The sequence below is a fragment of the Ovis aries genome, chromosome X, assembly GCF_016772045.2.
Source record: "Ovis aries strain OAR_USU_Benz2616 breed Rambouillet chromosome X, ARS-UI_Ramb_v3.0, whole genome shotgun sequence".
Taxonomy (NCBI): Eukaryota; Metazoa; Chordata; class Mammalia; order Artiodactyla; family Bovidae; genus Ovis; species Ovis aries.
The window spans coordinates 125,068,897-125,095,731 of NC_056080.1; the positions used below are offsets into that span (position 1 = coordinate 125,068,897).

A 26,835-nucleotide genomic window follows, 5' to 3' on the forward strand; every position below is an offset into this window, starting at 1 on the left:
GGAAAGGGGTTAACTTAAAGAGAACTTTCTGAGGGGCGTCCCAAGTGGTGCAGTGGTAAAGCATCCACCTGCCAATGCGGGAGACGTATTATATGCAGGTTCGATCCTTGGGTTGGGAAGATCCCCTGGAGGAGGAAATGGCAACCTACTCTAGTGTTCTTGCTCGGATAGTCCCCTGGACAGAGGAGCCTGGCAGGTTACAGTCCATGGGGTTGCAGAGTCAAGACACAACTGAAGGAGCTGAACATCAGTGTACATAGAGAAGGAGGTCACCAGGGAGAATATGGCCCAGAAGGCAGAGAGAAAGAAGTTTAAACTCGACTGTAGGCAATAGTAGCCACTGACGGGTTTTGAACAGATGGATTTGAAATGTAAAATTAGAATTGGAAACAGGAAAATTAGGAGACATTTCTATTATCTAAGAATATGTGGCAGCAATCTAAAGAAGGTGAAATGGGAGCCTTAAGAGCTGTGGCCATGGGATGGCATGAAAGGAAGGAAAAGAAAATATTGTGGAAAAAAATAAAAGGACTTAGTCATCATTCAGGAGTAGGGAAGAAGAGCAAGTCAAGGCTTTTATCTAAATAAAAGGGACCAAGGCAGTCCCGTTGACCAAGACATGGACCACATTGAGGAGTTCCATTTATGCACTGATTCTGGATTTTAAGTGCTTCCTGGGATAACTGTATAGAAATGTCCAATAGGTCACTGAAAATGTACATGTGTAGAGCTCATGGCTAGAGGTGGTGATTTGGGATCATCTGCAAAGACAACATACTTGAAGCTGTGAGGCAAAGGTTCACTGAACTGGGACAGAGCATAGGGACAAAGGAACTGAAGGGAGAAATGTAGGAACCTCTTACAAGGCACAAGGGTAGGATGAGTGATCAGAGAGATAAGGAGCAGTCCAAGAGCTAAGGGGAGCACCAGGGGAGTCTGAAGTTACAGAACGCAAGGCACAGAGAGCTTCCAAAAGGGAGTGGTGAGAAGTATCCTAATGGAGAGGTAGAAAACACATGACTCTTCTGAGAAGTGTGGCAATGAAAAGAAAAAGGAAAAAAAAAAGATGGGGAAAGAGGATTGAGATACCACAATCAAGACACGTTTTGTGTTGCTGCTGTTTTCCCTTAATGGCAAAACCTGAGACCTGTGGACAGAAGGAAAAGAATGGTAAAAGAAAACCGATGGAGGATCCCAGAAGAAAAAGTAGTCAAGTGAATGAAATGTATACATGACAGTAATAGACTGGCTTTCCTCTGTTCTTTCCTGTTAGCAAACTGGAGCCGAGAGGGCAATACAATTTCTAGAACAATTTAAACGAGGAGTGAAAGTGTTCATTGCTCAGTCGTGTCTGACTCTTTGCGACCCCATGGCCTATAGCCTACCGGGCTCCTCTGTCCATGGGATTTCCCAGGCAAGAATACTAGAGTGGGTTGCCATTTCCTTCTCCAGGGGATCTTCTCAACCAAGAGATTGAATCCAGGTCTCCTGCGTTGCAAGCAGATTCTTTACCATCTGAGCCTCCAAGGAAGCCCTAAACAAGGAGTAGTAGAATGCAGAGTCCTGGACTCAGACTCTGGATTCCTGGGTGGTTCTCACCTTTGCTATGTATTAGCTGTGTGGGCAAGTCACTTCTTCTCTCCAGGTCTCTGTTTCCTGTTATAGAAGAATTATCTCTAAGGATCCCTTGGCTCTGACATTCACACATTACCTATTTCATGATGTTAACTTTGTCTCTTCCCTGACTTTCTTTCAGGTACCGTAGTGAAAAGATGACCTTGAGCTATGCTGAATACCTTGCTCATCGCCAGCATCATCATTTCCAAAATGGCATTGGGCATCCCCTTCCACCATACAACCATTATTCCTGACACTGAGCCGCACAACCAGTCACTGGGCCTCTCTGCAGACCTCTTCCCAGGAGACCCTACCCCTTCTTGGTCTAGCTATCTGTTTTACTGTACCATTTTATGATGATAGTTTCCGTTGCCATGGTGAAGCTTCGACATTGTCAACTAAGATCATCATGGTAACGGGTAGGAAAGTGGCATTTATTAAGAAGATCCTCCTGTTTTATTATTTTAGATCATTTTTTTTTTTGCAGCATATATGAATTTTGGAGTTTTCTTTCCTTATAATATTATATAGAATTTTGCTTTGCTGTTTCAGTCAGGTTTGTCTTCCTGTCCTTCTTGCCTTCCTTCCTGTCTTCTTTCTTTCTTTCTTCTCTTTCTTCCTTCTTTTGACTGTGGATGGAAGAAATTGTGCAGTTTTTAAGGATTTTATTTAGATTTTTCCTCCGTTTTCCTTAGTAAGATAGATAACTTTTGATAGCCATGTTTGGGAGTAATTCATATCAGATTCAGGTATTTGTATACTTTTGAATTTGTCTAAAATTCATTTTACTATAAGAGCTTAGTATATGGGTCTTTACTGCTTAAGTATGTTTTTCCCATGGTTAAAATATATGAACTTTCATTCTAGTGTAGAATATTCGAAGGTCCGTGATAGGACTTGTCACACAGAGTGAGAAATCATTTATGCCTATTGTTCTAGTTATCATAGGAAAAACTGCCTCATCACTTTATAGAACCAACTTACAAGCGGAAACACTGTTTTAAGAAAGTGCAAGCTACCTTTGAAATATGCTACAGAAATCATTTTGAAAGGCAGCATATATCAGGAAGAGAGCAGATACAGAATTTAGTGCCTTTGAGAAGAATATAATGAAGTGGAATTAAGAAGGGTTAGAAAAAAGGCAATTTAGAGAAATATTCTTATAAAATTTTATTGTTTGTATATGTGCAACAACAGATTAGACAAATTGCTTACTCTTGAGTATTTTTTTAAGCTGAAAAAAATTATTTTGAGCAAATAACCAAAAAGAGACACATTTCTATTATATATTAATTTAAATTTGTTAGCTTTAGGTTTCAATAAGTCATGATTGGCCAGAGACAATTTTAGCTACCATTTAAATAAATGGTAATGATAATCTAGTGAAACAAAAGTTCATACATGTCATGATTTTAGACATGTTTATCATGGGGACAATACTGGAGTTTTAGAAATACTATAAAATCGCTTGAATCTCTTTCTGCACTACATACTTTTGATAGAAACACATTTACTATATTGAGATGTTATGTTACCCCTGCATAAATGGAGTTGGCATTTAGGTATGATATAGTTGCTAGAGCCCAGCGCATTTGCACGCTAGTTTTCCCATGATGTATACACAGAGAACTTCCCCGTGTCAATGGGAGGTCTGTATGTATACCCCCAGGAAAAATGACAGATGACTCTGGAGAAAGATTATCTTCATATTTTGGTAGTTCAGTTCAGTTGAGTTCAGTCTCTCAGTCGTGTCTGACTCTTTGCGACCCCATGAATATATATAAATATATGTGTGTGTGTGAACATTTTTTTTTCAAACAGGAAACAAAGATTTCAAGTGATGAATATAAGTATGGTGCAGAACATATAGTCTAAAACTACACGATGTCACTGAATATCAAGATGGCATAGCTTATTCATGTAGTTGCTGTGACAAGTAACAGACTGCTAGTTCAGAATTTGAAAACCCTTTTCTAGTTTGTGAGGTGAATTGGCTGAATTTCTTCTGCTGGCCCTTGCAGCAAAGCCAACTGCTTTTGTTTTTGATGAGAGTTCTCAGAAGTTTTTTGGTATTCCTTCATCCACAGCATCCATTGTTGAAATAACCATTTTCAGTTGTGATGCCTTAACTAAGAAGCCAGTTGTTAGCCTGAAATGGAACCTCGGTAGCCAGTTCCATTGAACCTAGAGATTAGTTAGAGAAAGCTAGCTGTTGGCCTTTTGAAAGGGATTTTGAGTCCTTTCATTTCTACTTGGGAGCATTTTGGAGCAGATTAGTCTTTCAGTATAAAAACAAGTGGCTACCTGATGGAAATTTTTTCTTGCCCTTATAGGGAAACTGAGCACAAGCTGAATGATATTGTCTGCTGCAAAAAAAAAAAAAAAAAAGTAAATAAAACAAGCAAACTGAAGAGAGACAGAATAGACCAATATTGATCCATCTTATCCATCATCTCATCAGTTCAACAGGCTCCTCATCCTGGGTGAGCTCATGGTTAGAAGTTTTTTTTTTTTTTTTAAAGAAAAGATCTATTACATGCATATGTGAGTGTGTATACAATATATACATATGTGTGTATTAATGTATTTAACGGTGCTAATCAATCTTGAGCAGGTCACGTGACTGGTCATGCGGACTCTAAAATCATATCAGATTTTTTAAAATTCTTGATATATGCAGATGTTATACAGATTTTCTTACCAGTGTAATAATGTTATACTGAAGAAATAACCATCCTGCAGGCTTCAGAGGACGAGGTCAGCAATATTTCCCACCGTGGCTTGGGGGAAAAGGATAGTTTTGTCTCCTTTTGTATTCAAATTAATGCACAGTGCATTTTTTGTGTCTAAGTAGCTGTTGACTAAATGATTTTGTAGTGTAAAAGGTGTTATACAAACTTGTAATGGTGTGCTTCAAACAAATGCTAGACCCTTTCACCTTTGTCGTATATTACAAAGCTGTTAAATATGTGATTTGAATTAACTTTGAACATGTTGAAATATGTAGCATGTGTTTTTAACTCAGACGAAGATTCTAATTGCACAGGTTGTGTTCTAGCCAGTTGTGGTTTATTTGTTCAGAAACACAAATGTGAATTGCACTCTTATCACCAGAATATTGTATAAGTTCAGTGATCTCTAAACAGCTCAGAAGTAATACTTGAACTTCATTTGAGTAGCACAAAGTTTACATAGCCCCCCTTTTAAATGTTAATTAGTTCCATTTATGTTTTCTGTTTTTCAAATGCAACTGGGTATTTTTTTTCCTCTTGGAAAATAGTACGTATTTTACTTTGGTATGTAGCAAAAGGCTTCCATTTCTGGAAGGGTTCTCTTGTTGTTAAACAAGGTCAGCCAGGTACCAGATTCTAAAAGAACAATTGCCCCTCCCCCTTCTCCCCTTAAGTGGCCTTCTGACTGTAGGAGAATGTGCTACTGCCCTATCCCGTCTCCCCTATCATGAGAGGCCGGTGTGATTGATGGAGGAAGTGCAAGGCTTGCTCTTTACCCACCCCACCCCCCAGGCGCTCTTAAAGCAGTTATAAGATTTTCAGTCCACTGCATACAACCCCAATGCCCAGCACACCGGAAGTTTGTATACTGGCCTCTTTTCATGTCTTCAAATGTGCAGGAAATTCAAAAACTGTCACCTGGAATAGGTCCCATCTCTTCTGTGTGTTAGATCAAACCAAAGAAGCCCCCAGCCATGCCCAAATGCTGCTCCAAAAGCCTGCCTTCCAGTCCTTACAAAAACCTTGCAGGATTAAATGTGTTAACTTTTTTATTTTTGTACAGTTTCTAAGTGATTTTTGCTAGTGATGTTAAATTGAATTAAGTTTATTTGAGGGGTGTGAGCACCTCCTCCATTGAAATAAACTGGTGACTTTCCTTTTATTTTTTAAGAGCGGAAGCCCATTGTGTGCCTCTCGATTTAAGGGTTTCTGATTACATTATTCTTAAGACCAGCATTGATCCTTTATATACAAAGATATGTTTTCCTTGTTTTTTATTACTGTTTCAGAAGAAAATAAACCTTTTATTTTGCTCTGGACCCAGTAACTGCGCTGGTACATAGACGCACTGAGAAAACAAACTTTTGTAACCACCTCTGACTGTTTTTGTATATGAAAGTTGATTACTTTTGAAATATTTGGATCTAGTTTCTAAGTTATTTTAGTGTTTTATATGTTCCCCAAAATTACTTTGAATCAGTCACCAGCATAATGAGTTCTTGGTGATGCAGTGGTGAGACTTGTAATGAGCAAAGCTACCTGGAGTAGCTCTCTCGTCCTCCCTTTCTTAGTACCCTGTTTTTTGATTACAGTAAGACATCACCAATTATGTGTAACCCCTTCAAGTATAACTAGATCCTCCTTCCTTCCACATTTAATTGCTTAATAGTTTGAAGAAACTATTGGAAATGGGCATTTTATATGACATGTATGGCTTTAAAATATTATAAATGAAGAAAAAGAAAAATGAGAAGGTTTATGTGGGTCTGTAAGGTATGGCTGTGGAAAGATATTGTAGTAGTTTTGACACTATTGTTATTACCTTTAAAATCATTTACCCAATAAAATGTTAAAACTGAATTACCATTTGTGGTTTCTTTCTTTAAGCTGCCTCACCAGAGGATTTGGGCCTCGTGGGTACTCCTTAACTAAAAGCTAACAGTTGAAGCTGCTGAAATAATATGTGTGCAGGCTCAGTCGCTTGCTCAGTCGTATCCAACTCTTTGTGACCCCATGGACTGTAACCACCAGGCTCCTCTGTCCATAGAATTTTCCAGGCAAGAATACTGGAGTAGGTTGCCATTTCCTCCGCCAGGGATCTGCCCAACTCAGGGATTGAATCTGTGTCTCTTGCGTCTCCTGCACTGGCAGGCAGATTCTTTACCACTGTTCCACCTGGGAAATAATATACTTAGGAATGGACACAGATTTCTTTCCAAACTGGCACTTGGGAAACCTCATCTCCTTACAGCTGTTCCCTACCATATGAGTTACCTATGTCATTCTTGTGCCCAGCCCTAAATCCTGGCCTACTGATATTCAGTTCAGTTCAGTCGCTCAGTCGTCCGACTCTGCGACCCCATGAATTGCAGCACGCCAGGCCTCCCTGTCCATCACCAACTCCCGGAGTTCACCCAAACCCACATCCATCGAGTCGGTGATGCCATCCAGCCATCTCATCCTCTGTCGTCCCCTTTTCCTCCTGCCCCCAATCCCTGCCAGCATCAGAGTCTTTTCCAGTGAGTCAACTCTTCGATGAGGTGGCCAAAGTACTGGAGTTTCAGCTTTAGCATCATTCCTTCCAAAGAACACCCAGGACTGATCTCCTTCAGAATGGACTGGTTGGATCTCCTTGCAGTCCAAGGGACTCTCAAGAGTCTTTCCCAACACCACAGTTCAAAAGCATCGATTCTTCGGTGCTCAGCTTTCTTCACAGTCCAACTCTCACATCCGTGACTACTGGAAAAACCATAGCCCTTACTAGACAGACCTTTGTTGGCAAAGTAATGTCTCTGCTTTTGAATATGTTATCTAGGTTGGTCATAACTTTTCTTCCAAGGAGTAAGCGTCTTTTAATTTCATGGCTGCAATCACCATCTGCAGTGATTTTGGAGCCCAAAAAAATAAAGTCTGACACTGTTTCCTCTGTTTCCCCATCTATTTCCCATGAAGTGATGGGACCGGATGCCATGATCTTCGTTTTCTGAATGCTGAGCTTTAAGCCAACTTTTTCACTCTCCTCTTTCACTTTCATCAAGAGGCTCTTTAGTTCCTCTTCACTTTCTGCCATCAGGGTGGTGTCATCTGCATATCTGTGGTTATTGATATTTCTCCCGGCAATCTTGATTCCAGCTTGTGCTTCTTCTAGCCCAGCGTTTCTCATGATGTACTCTACATATAACTTAAATAAGTAGGGTGACAATATACAGCCTTGACATACTCCTTTTCCTATTTGGAACCAGTCTGTTGTTCCATGTCCAGTTCTAACTGTTGCTTCCTGACCTGCATACAGATTTCTCAAGAGGCAGGTCAGGTGGTCTGTATTCCCGTCTCTTGAAGAAATTTCCACATCTCTTGAAGAATTTTCCACAGTTTATTGTTATCCACACAGTCAAAGGCTTTGGCATAGTCAATAAAGCAGAAATAGATGTTTTTCTGGAACTCTATTGCTTTTTGAATGATCCAGCAGATGTTGGCAGTTTGATCTCTGGTTCCTCTGCCTTTTTGAAAACCAGCTTGAACATCTGGAAGTTCACGGTTCACGTATTGCTGAAGCCTGGCTTGGAGAATTTTGAGCACTACTTTACTAGGGTGTGAGATGAGTGCAATTGTGTGCCTACTGATATAGTCTAGCCTTTATTGGGCAGTCTGCCCTGGCCATGGATCTGAGGCAAGCATCAGACTTGAATTCCAGTGGCAACATGGCTATACTTAAGCCTGTTCCCAATTTCTTCCAGATCAGTGTATTACTGGGTCTTCCCCTTTGGGAGCTGGTAGGGGGTAGTAGCAGTGCCATCAGGGTACATCACATATGTAAACTTATTACCAATTTTCCAGTTCCAAAGTGATATGAGATGAACCCTATTTGCCACTTGAGCCTGGGGAAAACATCTGCATATCAGGCAAGGTAACTAGTGCTACTGCCATCCAAGGGCCAGATAGGAGCCCACATCAAGCAAGGGATCTCTTGGTGTCCTATCTCTATCAGCTGTTGCCTTATCTCTTTCTCTGCAGAAAGGCCATCAAGGACATTGCTGAAATACCTCTGGCTCTTTCAAAATCATTTGCTGTCTCAGTTTCATAATGCATATTTCAGGATTAATTGCTAATGAATATATGCAGGACAATTTTCTGTTTCATCGCCCCAAAGCCCCACTCCCTGTGTGAATTTGATGACATGTGCTCATGTCAATCACAGTGGCTAAAAACAGCCATCTTGGCTCTAGAGGACCATTGTGGTTTGGAATAGTGCTCCATTAAGGCAGCCATCTGCTCAGAGGCAGTTTCATCATTCATGTTTAATGGTACACAGGATTTTTTAATGATTTAGATGATATTAATAGGTTCAGGTAGAATGAAGTAATTTAATGAGCCCACAGCATTCTTTTTTAATAGCATTAGTGGTTAACTCAATGATCTGGACCGATTTCAACTTCAGTAATCACACTCCACCTACCTAAATTCTTCCCAGAGTTTCAACACTTCCCCTCTTTAGACTTCATGCCCCACTGGGCACCTTTTAAATTGCTCCACTGCTTCAGAGGGCAAGTGTGACTGTGTGGAATGCGGCAGTTCCTCTCTGTTGATGGGAAATACTGTCATATCCAGGGGGTGCCATCACTGTGAGCTGGGAGGAAGTCTGCTGTGGGAAAAATCACACCTGGATTCAGAGCTGCCGCTCAGGAGAGCCCAGTTAGTGAATGGCAACCATTTTCAGAGTATGGCTTCTCCCACTTTCTGCAGCTCTTAACTGCATGAGCTAAGACACGTGTGGGTTTTGGCCAAGCTCTGATGGCTTCCCATCTGTCTGTCCAGGCTTTTCCCCTTCTGGAGGAATAGCTGAATGGAAGGATGCAACTGAGGCACGCCCTGGATACACTGCTTTGGCTATTACATTCAGAGGACTTCCTTGATCCCTTTAACCCATGAGACAATCCCCTGTTCCAAACCCCAAGCCTGTTGGAAGAAATCTTTTCAAGAATCAGAAAAAACTGCCTTAGGACCCAAACCAGTCTACCTCTTCATCCCAATAACTTAGTTATCACTATGATTTAAAATGACCCTTTTCTTACTATGTTCCGAGTATATGGACTATGCCTCTCAAATAGTTTCAATGGACCCACCCAGAGGGCTAGTAGAAGGCATGTGCTTTACATAAATGAACACTGACCTATGCTTGCAGATTTCCATCCTGACAGATGATTGCATTAGCTCGACAGAGGCTAGCAACAGAAGTTCGCTGTAAGATGCACTAAGACAGGAGCACTGGGTGGTGTCTGCATTACGGGCCTCTGTGCTCACAAGTGCCCTGGTGTCCTTGAGTGCCTACTCCCTCTCTAAAAGGACACAGCCAAGTCACAAGGGGCTGGTAATTTGTTCAGCCTTTAGTCTCCCTCCATGTTGGAAGAACCTCTTTGCTTTTTAATCAGAATCTTAGCTGGCACCTCATTAAGTTACAAGTATGAGATTAAAAACAGTATTTCATTGTTTTAAAGTACAAATGTATACCAGTTACTCAGAAAGTTAATGAGAACGACAAGGCTGTTTGGGTGACTATAAAAATTTGTAATTGGGGTGACAGATGACAGAGGCTCAGCGCTCCATTGATTTCTGTATTGTTTTGGCTGTACAGCAGCAACAAGGTCTTGATTTGCAAACAGAAGAGGTAGTATTGTGTAGTTTTATGAAAGTGAGTACACATTGGCCTAAATTCTAAAACCCCAGTGCAGTCACAGCCTTCTGAACCAGGCCTGACAAGGAAGGCCTGCAAGAAGTTTGGCATCTTGCCAGAGGTTTGAACATAATATGTCAACTTGATGGTTCCTGCTGACCCACTCCTGGTCTTCAATTGCCATTCTGAATGCAACATATTATAGATGTTTTAGTTAGGTGGGTTTTGTTTTTTTTTCAGTTTGTGTTAGTGTTTCAATATTATACATTTAAAGACACACACTTTTTTTGAATCAAATGTTTATGGAAACTTCAATCAGTTCCAACAGAATGCCAGGTCCCGTGGGACAATCTGAAAACCACTGCTGCCGTCCCAACATGCCCAGTTATTTTGAGAGCCTTTGGCAAAGCGTCATTTCATCTCCTTTTCCATTTTGGCCTTTTCTTCCCAAATGTCAGGCTTAACGTGATCCATCAATATTTACTGAGTGCCTGTCCCCCAAGAGGCAGGGCACTGTGCTTGGTTACAGAATAAAGATAGTATCATTTTGTAAGAGAAATTAACAGTCCACTCTGAGCTAAGAGTTGTGAGCAGCATATAAGTGTGTTCCAGCTGGCAAAAGTCATTGACTGGGGCCCAGGTGATACTGGGATGGCTTTATAGGGTTTCTCTAAATGGCTCCCACCTCACCGTGGCATTAGAGGAGAGTTGTGGCAGCCTTGTTGGGAAATGGCATTTCTTTGGCCCTCCTATGTATCAGCAGTAGAGACCACCCAGAAACCAGGCACTGTCATGGTTCCCCCCTTTTTTTTTTTTTTTGTCATGGTTCCTTGAGTGGAGGACATGCTTTGGTCTCACAGTGAGGCTGTCTTGCTCCCTAGCAGGAGTGCCAAGGTGGCTGGGCAAGAAATTACATGACTGTATAAGAAATAGGTCTGTGTACAAGCAGAATGGCATTTGGTGTCTCAAAGTTTGTGTTTTGTTTTGTTTTGTTTTGTTTTTTTAACTGCAAAGCTGTCCTCTGGAAGGCATCAGAACCTTCCTATGACCAGGAGAGAGAGAACTAGGCTGTTTCCTCTATGAGGCTGCCTTGCAGCCAGAAGAAAGTTCCCAGCATGTCAACTAATGGAAAAATCCATTCATGGGGCAGGAGGAGAGATAAGATAGTGAGGGAAACCCACCCAGAGAGGGAAATCAGAGTCACTTTCTGAATCACCCACTACACAGAAAGGGCAGGAAGGCAGTATTAAATTTGGATATTGTAAAACAGGAAACACAACTGGTACACAATAGAATGTTTAAATCACGTCTTAACTGACAGGAAGCTGCGGAGAGTCACAGCCACTGCCTAAACACCAGGCAGATTTGAAACTAGGAGTTGCTCTTGTCACTTTTCATCCAACTAGCATTTTCATCTCAATATTCTGGAATGATCCAAGGTTAGCATATGTATTAATATGTGTAAATGGATTTGTGCGTCTCAGCATAGGAGATGGGTGGGCCAGACAGCTGGCTGGGCCAATCAGGATCCCCACTCCCACATAGCCTGGCAGAGCCAGAAAGGGGGTCATGGATTGGAAAGAGTAAGAAATCCCCATCTTGTTGAAAGGACAGTACTAGTGTAACACAAACATTTCCCTAAACTTTCTCTACTTCAAACAGTCAAATGAATTCCAGGAACTCTGCATGGAGACATTGCCACCCTGCTGGCATAGGTGTCAGCAATGGCCCCTTTCCCAGAACTGTGGTCAGTGACATGGTTGTTTACCTTGCCTAGCCTATGTGATCCATGGCACTCATGATGGGGTTGAAAAGAGGAACCCCGGGTTAATCCAGTCATTCAAAAAGTCTGGGATTGCTCCTACAGGGTACATGGTCCTCCTTGGGCCCCTCCTTCCCCATTTTGGTTTGTACCACTCCAGTAGAATCTGTGGCTTTGAAGAAGGTCAAATAGAAATTGATAATGGTCAGCCCTAGGCTGGTAAAGCGCAGGCAACACATTTGCTCTTGGGAAGGTTATCCAGTGAGTCCCGCGAGCAGGGTGCACAGGGCACTTGAGAGTTTAAAAGAAATTTCGTTCTTTTCACCTCCTTTTATTGACTTTTTTTAATTAAAGTAAAATCCACAAAACACAATGAGCCACTTGAAAGTGTACAGTTCAGTGGTTTTAGTGTCTTTGCAATGTTGTACAACCAGCAGCTCTCTCTGGTTTTACAATTTTTTCATCACTCCATAAAACATTCCATCTCTATTAAGAAGTCATTCCCCTTTTTCCCTTGGCCATCACCTAAGTAACCACTAATCTCTGTCTCTCTGAATTTGCTTAATCTGGACATATCATATAAATGGAGTCATTCAACATGTGACCTTTTGTCACTGACTTCTTTTACTTAGCATAATATTTTCAAAGTTCATTCAAGTTGCTGCGTGTTTCAGTACTTCATTCCTTTTGATGGCTGAATACTATTTCATTGTATGTATAGACCACGATTTGTTTATTTAAATGTCCACTGATGGACATTTGGGCTGTTTCAATCATTTGGCATTTACAAATAATGCTGCTACAAATGTGTGTCTTAAGTTTTCTGTGTGGACACAGGTTTTCATTTCTCTTGGGTAGATACTTAAGGATAGAATTGCCAGATCATGTGGTAATTCTATGTTTAACTTTTTGAGAAACAAACTATCTTCCATAGTGACTGTACCATTTTACATTCCCACCAGTATGAAGGTTCCAATTTCTCCACATCCTCACCAATACCTATTATCTTTATGATAACCATTCTAGTGTGTATGAAGTAGTATCTCATTTGTAGTTTTGACCTGCATTTCCTTAATGACCAGTGATGTTGAACACCTCTTCATGTGCTTATTGGTCATTTGTAGTCTTCATTGGAGAAATGTCTATTTGAGTCCTTTGCCCAATTTTTAGTTGTGTTGTCTTTCTGGTAAGTTTTAAGAGTTCATTATATATTCAGGATATTAAACACTTACAGATATATGATTTGAAAATATTTTTTCCCATTCTCTAAGTTTTTTTCACATTCTTAATAAGGCCTTTAGAAGGACAAAATTTTTAAATTCTTATTAAGTCTAATTTATCTAATTTTAATTTTGTTGCTCTTGTTTTTGGTGACAAATCTAATAATCTATTGCCAAATCCTAGGTCATAAAAATTTAGCCCTGTTTTCTTCTAATAGTTTTAGCTCTTATATTTAGGTTGTTGGTCTGTGTTGAGTTAATTTTCCTACATAGTGTACTGCCATGGTTGATTTTCTTATGTTGAACCACTCTCACGTTCCTGGGGTAAATTCCACTTTGTCATGGTGTATGATCCTCTCCAAGTGTTGTTGGATTTGGTTTGCTGGTATTTTGTGGAGGATTCTTTGTATCTATATTATAAGGATACTGGTCTGTGATTTTCTTGTGGTATCTTTGTCTTGCTTTGGTATTAGGGTAATGCTGGCCTTATAGAATGTGTTATGAAGTATTCCTTCCTCTTCTATTTTTTTTGAAAGAGTTTGAATAGGATTAATGTTTAAATTTTAAACGCTTGGTACAATTCACCAATGAAGTCTGGGTTTTGGTGGGGAGGTTTTGGATTACCGATTCAGTCTCTTGTAGATCTGTTCATGTTTTATATTTCTTCTTGAGTCAGTTTTGGTAATTTCCATGTTTCTAGCAACTTTTCCATTGCATCAAGACTAATTTGTTGGCATACAACTGCTTATAGTATTTTCTTATAATCCTTTTAATTTTTGTAAGGTTGGTAGTAACATCTCTGCTTTCATTTCGAATTTTAGTTGTCTTTTTTTCTTAATGAGTCTAGCTAAAGATTTATCAATTTCATTGATTCTGTATATCCATTCTTTTTTTATATGCCAATAAAAAGAGAATGGATATACGTTTAAGCATAACTAGCTCATTTTGCTGTACTGCTGAAACATGGCATTGTAAATCATATTCCAATAAAATTAATAATAAAAATTAAAAAGCATATTGCAAGAAATATATGCAGAAATTTTAAAAATTGGGTACATTGTACTTACATTTTCATTCATCCCAAAGCATTTTCTAATTTCCTTAGTGATTTCTTCTTTTTAACTATAATTGGTTATTGTAGTGTGTTATTTGATTTCCACATATTTGCAATATTATCAGTTTTCCTTCTGTTTTGGATTTCTAGCTTCATTCTATTTGGTCAGATAAGATACTTTCTATAATCCCAATCTTTTAAAATTTATTGATAGTTGCTTTATGGCCTAGTATATGATCTATCCTGGAGAATGTTCCATGTACACTTGAGAATAATGCATGTTCTGCTCTTGCTGGGTAGCGTATTTTGTATATGTCTCTTAGGTCTAATTGGTTTATAGTGCTGTTGAAGTCTTCTATTCTTCACATATATATTGTCTAAATTTTACCCATTATCTAAAGTGGAATACAGTAGTCTCCACCTATTATTGGAGAACTGTTTCTGTCAAATGGACAGTTCTGTCAATTTCCCTTCGTATCTTATGGAGCTCTGTTGTTTGGTGTACATGAATATACTTGTTATATCTTCTTAATGAATTGATCCTTTCATCAATAAAAGGATAACATTGTCTCTTGTAAAAATTTTACACTTAAAATTTCTTTTGCCTGATATTTTGTAGCCACCTCCACTTTCTTTTGGTTATTATTTGCATTAAATATCTTTTTCCATCCTTTCACTTTAAATCTCTCTGGATCTAAATTGAGTCTCCTATAGTCAGCATATAGTGGATGTCATTCAGTCACTAAGTCATGTCTGACTCTTTGTGACCCCATGGACTGCAGCATGCCAGACTCCTCTGTCTTCCACTATCTCCCAGAATTTGCTCAAATTCCTGTCCATTGAGTGGGTGATGCTTTCTAACCATCTCGTCCTCTGCAGCTCTGTTCTCCTGTTGCCCTCAATCTTTCCCGGCATCAGTCATTTCCAATGAGTTGGCTCATCAACTCATTGCCAGAGCCCCCTGGACAGTATATAGTTAGATCGTGTCTTTTAAAAATTCATTTGGCCAAAAGAAAAGAAAAACGATTCATTTTGCCAATATCTGTCTTTTAATTGGTGAGTTTAGCCCATTTACATTTAAAGTGATTACTGATAATGAAGAACTTTTTTCCCTGCCATTGTGCTGTTTGTTTTCTACATGTCACATCTCTTTTTCCTCAATTCCTCCAATACAGTTTTCGTTTGTGTTTGATGGACTTTTTTCTAGTGTACCATGTTGATTCCCTCTTCATTTCCTTTTCTGTATCTTTTATTTTCTTAGTGGTTACCATGGGGATAGAATTAACATTCTAAATTTATATAGCAATCTAGTTTGATAAACTCTTTTCCTTTTAAATAGACTATAATTTCAGAGCAGTTTTAGGTTCACAGCAAAGCAGAGCAAAAAGTACACTGAACTCCCCATATATTGCCTGCCCCACCTCCTCCACCTCATACACACATAGCCTCTCCTACTATCAATATCCCACACCACAGTGCTACATTTGTTGACTGATGAACCTATATTGATACCAATCCAGAGTTTACATTAGGATTCACTCTTGATACTGTATATTCTATAGGTCTTGACAAATATATCTACCATTATAGTATCATAGAGAGTAGATTCACTGTCCTAGAAATCCAGTGCTTCACATATTCATGCCTCTCCCCAACTCTTGGTAACCACTGACCTTGATCAGCCCCTTTTTAATAACTACAATAGCCAATATTTATGAAGTGCTTACTGTATAAAAAGGACCATATTATACACTTTTCAAACAGCCTTACGAATTGCCCATTTTACAGAATCTAGATCAAAGAAGTTACCAGTTAGCCACCTAGCTACAAAGTGGCAGAGCCAGGATTCAAACTGAGTTTGTCAGAGTCGAGAAACAGCTTTTTATCATTCACCCTGCTGTCTTGATGAAGATGAAGATGATGGTGAGAATGGTGGTGGCAATCATGGCAGTAATGGTAGCAATAATGGCATCTAACATTTATGGAAGTAGTGCTTACAATGTGCCAGGCACTGTGTCAACTGTCTTATCTATTCAATCTTCACACCTACTCTAGGAAATAGTTATTACTATTATAACAGCAATCTCCCTCAAATGCACAGAACCTACTAAGTAGAGGCTAGCGACTATGACTGCAGACTTCATTTTGACTGTCCACCATCTCTCTCTAGGTCTAAAGATGGCAAAAACATAGGACAAGTTCTTTCCCTAAAAATTGGTTGGCTTGGTTTTTGAAGTTCAAAATCCAAGGACTTAGACTTGACGTCATTAGACTCCTTCTTTTCCAAGAACACGTGAGGTCTGACAGCACTGCTCTCCTACGGGCAGGGCAGATTCTGCCTTTGGCTGTCCAGCCTTAGTTATTGTCTTTCTTGTCAAAGGAGGACTACCCCCAGGCTTCTAGGTACACAAGTAGGGCTCAGAAATAACCCCCTAATCGGCCTCATCAGCTTTGAAGGAGGCCTCTGCAGGAGGGGCCTAAGTAGGCCACCACTTTAACCCAGTTACATGAGGGCAGCTGTAATCCAGGCTGATCATGTCTTGCTAAGCTCTCTCAGCGGGGTGGGGGAAATGTCCAAAAACTGCTTCCTGTGCCCAATTATCCCTGGATCTCACTGCAGACACTCCTTCCCTTTCTGGAAGAGCCTGGCCTCAAGACTACAAGGGCCAAGTTTAATTAGAGTGGCTGCCAGGACTGAGGGAAGGTTGGAGGCAATTTCCAACTGTAGTAAATGTCCATGGGTTACGCTACCCTAGGTGCTGCCAAGGTGCTGCTTTTCCTTGAAAGGCCCACCACGTAACGCTTCTTCCACCTTGCTGGAGGAGGTGAGGAAGTCATTGTCTACCTCTGTACGGGCCAGACAACTGCTTACGTCAACCCAGGGAGTTCAGGACAGGCTGCGCTCCTTTCCCCTGCACACACACCCCCACCCCCTGCTCATCTCTGGCAATAAGCAGCCCCAGAGATCCCCAGGGAAGCAGGCTGAGCCGTCTGGCCAGGCTCTGGTTGGGAAATAAAGAAACCAGAGCTGCTGGGGGTGGCTGGCCTGGCTCCCTCCCTGTCAGTTGGCACAGTGGGCTTCCCTGTGTAGGTACACTCCATCTCCTTTCTCTCGCCCCATGAAACACCTGCCCCGAGAGAGAGCTCAACAAAGGGGGCTCCCTCAGATCAAGAAGCTGAAAGTTTGCCTGGCCTGGGTAGATGCTGGCAGGGAAGAAAGAGAGGATGGAGTATCAGGAGGAGACTATATGCTAAAGTTTAGAAGTTTTTCCAAATGGATTTTCTCTACCAGGAGGGTGACTCTCATGGAAAAGAGGAAGAAGAATCAAAAGTTAACAATGACGGCATTTCAGTGACTCTAAGATACTTCAGGTTGAAAGATGGCTGCTATTTTATGTACTATTGAAAAAGTTGCCAATTAAACTGTCATGCCACTGACTGTAAGGTGCATTCCAAATCTGGAGATACTAAAATTATATTTTTAGAAAGTGTCTTAGCGTCAATGAAATACAGAAAAAAATGCCTTAAAACTGAGGTTATCAGTCTCTTACACACCCCACAGACCCCAACCACACAGGGCACAAGTAAGCACAGTGGGTGAGTATAGTCAAAAGCCCAAGCAACTCCTGCCCTCTGAGAACAAGCCTAGTAACCATACTGCCTGGAAACAGGACCCCCTTACACTGGACAGGACATTGCAGTTTATAAAGCCCCCTCACACTCATTTATCTCACTTGATGTCTCACCTGGAGTTCGGAGAGGTCTGACTTTGCCAAGGGGACCTGGGACCTAAGAACGGATAGAGAGCCGGGACCACAGCCCCCATCTGCTGAGCTCCACCACAAGACTCTTCCAACGACCACAGAATGACCACTACCTCAGGGTAGAAGACAGACTAGTGAGGGTGTAACGAAGTGACTTTTAAACTCTTTTCCCAATGAAACTACTTACAGAACCTCAGTGTACAAAGCAGAATAAACGTGGAGTTGTTTTGGGTGAAACAAGGGGAAAGGCCAGAACCTAACCCACTCTGCCCCCACCCAGCCCTCATCCTGAGATGGCCCCTCAGAAAGCTCCCCAGAGTTCCTGAAACTCTAAGGAACAATCTCTGAACCTCTGGGATTAAGGGGCTTCAACTCTCTTGGTAATATTCTTTTTCAAAGTTGGATTTAGACATTCTTCTTCATAACCTTTTGGCATGTTTTAAAATTTTCATTAAAAAATGGCACTGGTATAGATGGGCAGGTCAAAGAGCTGACTCACAACCTGGAAGCTTAAAGTCAGAACAAAACCAAACAAAAAGTTTGCTTTGAATTATGAGCTGGGCTGAGGCCTGAGTATTGAGATTCTTTGTAAAGCTCCCTAGGTGATTCTAATACGAAGAAAAATTTACAAGCCCCTGTATCAACAGCATCCCATCAGCTCCAACACTCTGGAAATCTGAGGGTGTCCTGGACCACACAGGAAGGCCTCTAGGGGGCAGAATACTGGAGAATCCTGGGTCTTCCTAAAAACATAAGGAGATTGGGGACTCCTGGTAACTAGGGAAGGAGCAGCTGAAGGGACAGTAAAGCGGGCAGCACCTCTTGCAGGCCCCTGGATGTCGAGGGAAGGGGGAGGGGAAGGTAGCAGAGAGCAGAGAGAACTGGCGGCTGGAGCAGAGATGCAGCTGGGGATGGGTCATTCATCAGCCTGACATCTGTGGGTCTCTGTCCCACTGCTGGCCTTGGCAAACCAGGACAAGGGGAAACCTCATTGTAACCATTCGAGCTGCTCCCTATGCCTCAGAGGTGACACATTCCACGGGCTGGTGGGGCTTTTGCCACATAAACACCAACACTGCCTATGTGCCCCAGGGAGTGGAAGGGGGACCCTGGAGGGGATGAACAGCTGCAGGGGATGCTGAAAAGCAGTTGCTGCCTGGCCCACCCCCCAACCAGAGGTCTAGAGAAGGGTCAGGCAAAAGAGATGCTGTCTCTGTTCTCTAGCCTCACAATACTGCCTCCTCAGCCTGAATCCCAACTACATGCAACCCCTAAAGAGGAGCAAGATGGGGCCTTCCAGCTGAAGCTTGAGGTATCCAGGCCAAAGGCACACAGACCCATGCAGGAGAACTCAAGAGATGGGCCATAGCTTGTGTGGCCAAGGTTTCTCACTCGGGGTGCCTCCCACCATTTTGCAGAACTCGGGGATAAGAGTGTGGTTCACAGAACATGTTCCAAGGACCAGGTCCTTGTCCTCAAGGAGCTCAACGTCTACAGAGAGACAGAGCACCCTAATGAATTCCAAAATGGGGAGGCAAAGCAGTGTCTTGGAGTGAGCACCAGGGGCTGCGGGAGCTGAGTGGAAGGGTACCTCATGGATACTGGAGCTCACAGAACCGCATGCAGGAGCCTGCACTGGAGCTGAGTGAGACCTTTGGACAAGCAGGGAGATGGGGGCAGCTGAGAAGACAGCGCAAAGAACAAGGCAAAGAAGTGGGAAACCGCAGGGCGGAACCAAGGGGAGTTCAATACGGCTGGAACAAAGGGTCTGCTATGGATGGGTCTTCATGGAACATGGAGGTGAGGAGATGAAGCCTAGGTGTTTACAAGGCCCCAGGGAAGTGATGCAGTCAGATCTCCACTGGAAACTGTTGCCTGCAGTAGAGTGTACAGACTGGAAGAGAGACCTTCGGCAGACACATGAGCCCTGGAGAGAGGTTGCCGTGAACTATGTCATCTTTCTGACATGGAAGACACACAGAAGGGCCACAGGACCACCTTCTCTCGCCTCCCTCTGGCAGCCTCTGCCCCTGGGCCAGCCCTGGCCTGGCCCTGTGCAGCACCATCTTGTTTACTTGTAGGCCTTTCAGCTCTGCTCTGCGGCTCGCCAGGGTCAGGTAGGTCTGCTGGTAGCAGAGGAAAAGATGGGCGTGACTCCCCTGCCTCAGCACTCGCACAGTCCACCTTCTGCAGCACTGCCTGTTTCTCCTCCCATTCCTCTCAGACCTGGAGCCCCCTGCTGAGGGTCTGCCCAGTCATCCCAGCACCCCAGATGGGCAGCAGAGCCCAGGGGTCAGGGTGCCAAGCACCTAACCTCTGGAGCCTCACAAAACCAGCTCCTAGGCCAGCTCCTCCATTGGTTAGCTCTGAGTCCCAGTTTTCTCAGTGTCTGCCTATACCATAGGGACAGCACGACCAGTCCACTCACTGTGCTTTTGAGGGGATCACATCCTGGAAGGCATGTGGAGGGACTTAGTGCCCTGCGTGTCACACGGGTGCAGCTATAGTTTTACTGACAGAGAACCTGGGGTCGCAAGCAAACGAGTGACTTGCCCAAGCTTGTGGTTTTGTGGTCCAGGATGGCAGGGCCCATCCACTCTGAAGGCCAAGGCTTCTGACTCCTGGCCAGTGAAGGAAGCTCACTTGCCCTGGAGGCCCCTGTGGCTAGCTGTGTCCCCTGTAGAAGCAGCAGCACCAGCCAAAGTCTGAGTACAGTGTCTCTCTGGTGTGAAGGTCGGGATGGCTAATCATAGTCACCACGGGGTTCTCAGTCAGGAGCCCTAGAAAGCCAGGTCCAACTGTTCCCCAGGGGCAAATTACCTCCACATGGCACGGTCTGACCTGTGTCAGCCTTGGCCCTGTGCTGAACAGAGCTGGCCCCTGAGAAACTTGGGATGAGGGAGCCTGATCGCATCTGGTTTTAGAGCTGCCTCCTGTAGTTCAGTCCTCTAGCGCGTGTGAGGTCCCTTGAGGCCAGGGTCCCTCGAGGCCAGCAGATATCCCCAGCTAACAAGCCCTGTGAAGAGCATAAGGCCTGCTGGGTCCCTGGTGGCAGCAGGCAGTGGGAGGGGGGGCTTCAAGGCCACATGACTTGAGCCATGCGACTCCAGGGGCAGAGCTGTGGTGAGCAAGCCCACTGCCCCATGGTGGTCCTCCACAGCCTGGATGGCCAATGGCCCCTTTTGTCTACTTTTCAAAGCAGGAGCCCTTCCTTCTGAGAGGCTTCTGGGAAGCAAGGCCAACACTCATTGGTTCTCACAAATCTTTTAATAACAGTAAATGAAGGAAACATTTAACAGTAAGTGCCATGGTGAGGGTTCCTTTTCATTCAGGGATCTTCAACAACAGAAACACCTCAATCTAACATTCAGAGTGCGAAGTACACAAATTAATAATCATTTATTTCCAAAGGTGACTGCAGAAACCATTTTGGTACAATCAAAAGGGTTTTACAAAACAGAGAAAACATTACAACATGTCCCAAGAGGTGAGCAAACTGGCAGGGACACAGAGCACCCAAGAAGCAGCTTGGCGAAAGTACTCATCTACTCATCTTGCAGCTGGTTAGGGGACTCACAAAAACTGGTTCTCCAAGGGAGTCACTTTGGAGGCAAGCGCCAGGGAGGGGGTCTGCCCAGGACATAGCAATCTCCCCTTGAGAGTAAGGAAGGGCTGTGGCGGGGGAGGGGGGGGGCGGCAAGAGAGGCAGCGCCAATTTCCTGGCAGAAAGAGTTACAAGCTGAGCTATCTTAGTCTCTCTACCACAATAACACCAACAGAAATGAAGAAATTCTTCCAAATGTAACACAAAGCTGACACCAAAAGAAAGCAGGTTTCCAAAACAATAGTTTGGCTTGAAATGACTTTTTTGTTTTGTGTGTTTCGTGCCCCGAGTAGCTAACCAGTGTAGAAAATGTCACGAGAGCAACAATAAGCGACTAGGTTTTCCTGAGCACAAGGGACTCACTGTATGTACAGAAGAGGAAGGCTCATTCCCACTTACAGACCCTCCCCAACCTCAGAGGGCAGGGCAGCCTGTGCAGTGAGGACGCCCCTCCTCATAGTCCGGGGCTTTGCTCCCGATGCCCTCCCTGAGGCCTGCTCCCCATTTACCAAAACCACCACTGGCATTTTGTCTTACAGTGGCCATACCGGCCCTTCTTCTCCCCTTGCCCACCTCCCCATCTCCCCTTCAGATGACCAACATGTACGAATCCAAGGAATTCTTTTTTGGCCAAGGTATGTGTGTGGTGGGGGATGAACGGTCTTCCACTAGCCCCCCACCACCAGCGCCATGCTGACAGCCTGGTCTCTGTGTGCAGCTGTGTCTGCCCCACAGAACAGTGCACTGAAGTATCAATGACCCCAACTGCAAAACCCTGAGGGAGGCTGCAGCCGAGGGGCTGGTCTGAGAGCTGGGCTTGAGGCACCAGATGGGAAAGGGCCCCGATGGGAAAGGGCCCCGAACTCCCCGCCCCACATCATGGCCACCCTGCCCGCAGCTTCCGGGAATGCTGAGAAGCCAGTCCCGAGAGAGAGAGAGAGAGAGAGAGAGAGAGAGAGAGAGAGAGAGAGAGAGAGAGAGAGAGAGAGAGAAGGTTGAGTGGGGGAAGCTGAGTCTATGGCTTCCGCACAAGCTGACAGAGAAACACATCACTGGGCCTCCAGAAAGAAGATGGACCGAATCATCTTTGGTATGCAAAACCAAATAAAAGGGGTGGAGGGTGGGGTGGGGTGGGGTGGGGGCTACAAGCAGGTGGGACCAGTTCTCTGTTATTTGGAGCTGATGCCGTAAGTTGGCCGGCTGAACAGACTGTTCTCATTGGCCCAGATCCTCAGCCAAGGCTACCTAGGGGCTGGAGGGAACACTCCTTTTCCCTTGCTAGGGCTGTTGTAAAAGAAAGTGTCCACTTCTACAAACACCCTCCCAGACACATATGGAGCTCCCACACACTGGCAAATGGCATATGGAAACTTGGCCAGGCTGGCTGGGGAAGCTCCTTGGCACTGACAGGAGAGCCCCAGGGAGGCGCAGGAAAGCCTGGCCCCATGGTGGTGGGGGCCACCCTCCAAGGCAGGTCACTGAGGGTTGGGCCAGGTCACCTCTCCACGTGGGCCTGGCGTAAGGGAAGAGTCAGGTACAGCCCAGTTCAGATGCCTGCTGCTCCCCAGCACCTCACAGGTCATGGCTCCCTGTGGACCCAGTGGACAGGGCTTGCTCTCTGTCCCTTCACCTCTGTGTTTCTGAGCAGTGCACCCCCCTTCCGCGGACAGGTGCACCTGCTGCCGGCCTGGCCAAGCCAGGCACATGGCTTACACTTTCTTCTTTCCTGCCAAGCAGCAGCAAAGTGCCAGCCAGCCAGGGGCACTGAGCCACAGCCAGGGCAGAGACGAGCTTTCGGAGGCAGGCCAATGTGAGGAAAGCGTGAGCTGACTGGCACCCTGCACCAGGCCCGAGACAGGGAGGAAAAGAGTGCTCTGCCACTGTGCCCCTGGTGGCGCAGCGTCTGTGCCACCCAGGCTGCTGGCCCCCAGCTGAGGCAGAGATTTCAGCCCGGGTCAGGACAGACCCCCAGGGGCTCCTCCTATGACCTCACTCTAACCTTTTATTTTGTAAAGAGGTCAAAGGAGCACTGAGGCCTGGCCTCCTTGGCCACACCCACGCACAGCCAGTAGACGGAGTGAAACCAGCCACTCAAGAGGTACCTCTTCTGGTGGCAACCCAGAGCATACCACCCTCCTGCAACCCCACACCCTGGGAATTGATGGCATCAATGCCAGCGTCCCTTTGCAAAGAGATGGGCCCCTCCATGGACGCTTCCCTGGGCCTCGCCCTGCTAGAAGAGACTCTCCTCCATTCTGCTGCCTCCAGTAAGTCCACTTGCTAAAATAATGACTACTGAATCACTGAAACTCAGTCTAGGTCTGAAACAGTAACACCTGGAATACTGAAGGAGCCCAGGGCAAGTGGGCTGCCTAGACTGGGAGACAGGGTGGGGGATGGGGCAATCAGAGAAGGTCACAGAACTAGCTTTTGTTATTAAGTAATCTCTTTTTAGTAAGCGCCCACAAAGAGTCAGCAAATGCTGCCACCTCCCTTCTGGAGGTCCATGTATGACTGAGGCTATCCTGCAGCCAAAGGTCCTCCTTTCTGAGCACTTGAACCTCCAACCAAGGGGACCTGATTTTTTGGTACCTGCCTTTCAATCTAGACATGTGCTGTAGGGTTGGGGAGCATGTGACGTTCCCCCGCCTCAAACAATTCAGCTCTGATGCTGGCTGCAGTGATGACATCTAGTCCTAGGGAAACCATGCTGCAGGACCTGTATCCTCCCAAACCTAGGATGCTCATATATCTTGTAAAACCACGAAATCGACAGACAGGTATCCTCCAGAGATAAGCCCTAATGCAAGGATTCTCCGAAGTCAAACATCCCCAAACAAATAAAGAAACAAAACCCTGAAAGCCAAAAGAGCCCAACTGTAGCTCATCTTTCCCTGAAGCTGCCTTTAAAGAGAGAGCGAGCATTTAAGAGGCACTCAAAATTAAAATGTCATCTGTTATCAACATTACACTAAAAGCAAGCCTATGATTCAAATCACAGTTTTCTCAAGTTACCACTTCTGTTGATTAATTTCTATGCTCACTTCTGACAGGGATATGGGTCAGTTCTCAGCTCTCAAGTAGAATCTCCCCAAGGTCCCAAACTAGTATTAGCTGTGGATATTTTGACCTAGTTCCCTTTGGATTTGCTATTGTAACAGCACTCATGGGCCTCAGTGGAATCTAGCCCCTTGGATGATAGCACCCCTAAACCCCACCTCTGGCAGTATCTGGAGGGAGTGACTGGTTGGCTGCTTGCTTTGAGTCACAGGACACCAGTAGGAAGAATCTGGCCAGTTCTATTTTGGCCATGAGCTGGGAAATTCCTTGGCTCTTAGCTTGCCGCTGGTATAGAAACAAGGCCTCGGTCCCCTTATGGCGGGGGCTGTGCTGGAGACAAAAGGGGACCCCAGCATAAGCCTGGAGATCCCTGGCAGTGGAGAAATCAAACACAACCGCATCTAAAAGAACTACTGCTTGTTGTTCCCTTTCTCCTCAACCAGCTGTTGTTAAAGCACCAACAAGCAGAGTGAAAGCCACTGACTACTGTCTCACCACATACGGCCTCAAGGAGCAGGGAGAGCGAGCCCTCAGCACTACACCCCAGGCTCCAGGAGCCATCCTGGGGGAAGAGGTGGGGAAGGAAACGTGTTGGAAGAAAGGGGCAGAGAAGAGGGAAAAAGAAATACACTCAGCGAGCTACTGCCCTCTCCCATGATTCCACCAAGAACTGGGTGTCCTCCAAGTCAAGTCAGGACTTGTTTCCTCAAGGGGAGAAAAAAAACAAAACAAAACCCCAAACAAAACAAAACAAACAAACAAACAAAAAAAAAAAACACACAAGCACCTTCAGTCTATTTTCTTGGCTGGAAGCCGGAGCAAATCCAGCAGATATTTACACAAGGGCCCAGCCATGTATGAGAACAGGATGACCAGCTTCCCGTGGGTCATGGTCATGAGAGTCTGGTGTCCCGAGGCCCAGATGCGGTACCAGGGGCCGTAGAATGGGTCTGAGATGGCCGGACACAGCATGTTGTTCAAATTCACTTCGGTGACCTGCAGGGACAAGGGAGGTAGAGTGAGCGTTCACCATCCTGAGGCTTTCTCTGGCTTCTGCCAGTTCAGCCGTGTCTACCTAAGGGGGACTAGACAAGGAGGGATTGACCAATCCCCACCTGTTCATAGCGGGATCTTTCTCCCCTAAGTTTGGGTCATGGCTAGAGCCCTTTGGAGGTGATGGAGGAGGCCATCCAGTGGAAAAGCTGGTCTTGCCTTTGGGTTGGGCCCAGAGTCCGTTGACGTTCCTAAGTGTTTACTATGTGCCTAGACCCGGACAGGTGTTGCGGGATAAGAGAGCCATCAGCTGCATGGTCCCTGCCTCTGCATAACTAGGCACCAATCAAGTTGGGGTGATTGGTCTACCACAGCTGACCTCAAACCAGACGGTGCTCACTGGCTCTTGCCCACCATAAGATCTGAGGTGTGTACAGAACGGGGGCGGCAGAGTCCTCAGATAAGATCTGATGAGGGAAGTCATACCATTCTGAATGGACTCATGAAGAATGGATGGAAGTAATGCTGAGGAATGGAGTGAACAGAGCCCTCCATGTAGGAGGCACAGCCTGAGCGAGGTCTGGAGGTGAGACCGAGCATGGTATGTATGGTGACATGGAGACACTGACTCCTGTGGAATCGAGGAGTCACAGTGGAGACAGGTGTGAAGGGAAGGGCGTGATGGTCATACTGCTTCCTTCTGAGAGCACAGGGAGCAACCGTGCTATTGGCAAGGAGCTCAAACCACCCCCAGGCCAACCGGAACAGAGCAACACACCAGGGTGGGGAAGAGGAAATGACTGCGTTGACAAAGGCACTGGTGACATCAGTTACGTGCCCTAGTCCAGCCAGGTCCCGCAAGACTCCACGCGGCTAACGGTACATTTAATGCTGCTCGCACACAAAACCAGGTATGCCACTCCTGCCCCGAGGACGGCCACGACAGCTGCCTTCCAAAGTCCTTCAAGCCCATTCTCCTTAAAGACAAGTCCTCACCACCTCTCAAGAGAGGTGGGGGTTTGTGCTGTGTCACAGATGGGTGGAGAACACGCTGCCCTGAAGGATAGATAACGTGACACGCAGAGCAGTGGCAGAGCCAGGACTTGAACTTGGGTCTCCTACCCAAGCCCCAACCTACTGGTACTCACTTTGCCATTGACAGATACACCACCTGGGCACCGAGCAATCCTGGGCTCTGGATAACTCAACTACTGAGTCCAGCTATCAGCCACACTCCAGGTAGGTCTGAACATCCCAGAAGGCTACGGGGGTCACCGACACCACACTTCCACTGGCCACACAGCTTTGGGCCTGGTGGTAGGCCAAGAATGGACCCAAGGTCAGAAGCCTCCCCCAGG

At 44.8% G+C, this 26,835-nt stretch overlaps 2 protein-coding genes across 22 annotated transcripts in view; one reads left to right on the forward strand and one right to left on the reverse strand.

Moving 5' to 3' along the window:
- Positions 1 to 6,218, forward strand: part of AMMECR1 (AMMECR nuclear protein 1) — a 115,186-nt gene extending 108,968 nt beyond the window's left edge. For both annotated transcript variants that reach the window (XM_012107546.5, XM_042242389.2), the window contains one exon: positions 1,757 to 6,218. In XM_012107546.5, the coding sequence (XP_011962936.3) occupies positions 1,757 to 1,871 (115 nt within the window). In that variant the 3' untranslated portion in view covers positions 1,872 to 6,218. The remainder of the gene's footprint in view (positions 1 to 1,756) is intronic.
- Positions 6,219 to 21,068: 14,850 nt separating this feature from the next.
- Positions 21,069 to 26,835, reverse strand: part of TMEM164 (transmembrane protein 164) — a 182,587-nt gene continuing 176,820 nt past the window's right edge. For 19 of the 20 annotated variants that reach the window (XM_060408068.1, XM_042242060.2, XM_042242063.2 and 16 more), the window contains one exon: positions 21,069 to 25,480. In XM_060408068.1, coding sequence (XP_060264051.1) covers positions 25,274 to 25,480 — 207 coding nt within the window. In that variant the 3' untranslated portion in view covers positions 21,069 to 25,273. The remainder of the gene's footprint in view (positions 25,481 to 26,835) is intronic. The other variant, XM_042242055.2, reaches the window with a different exon arrangement.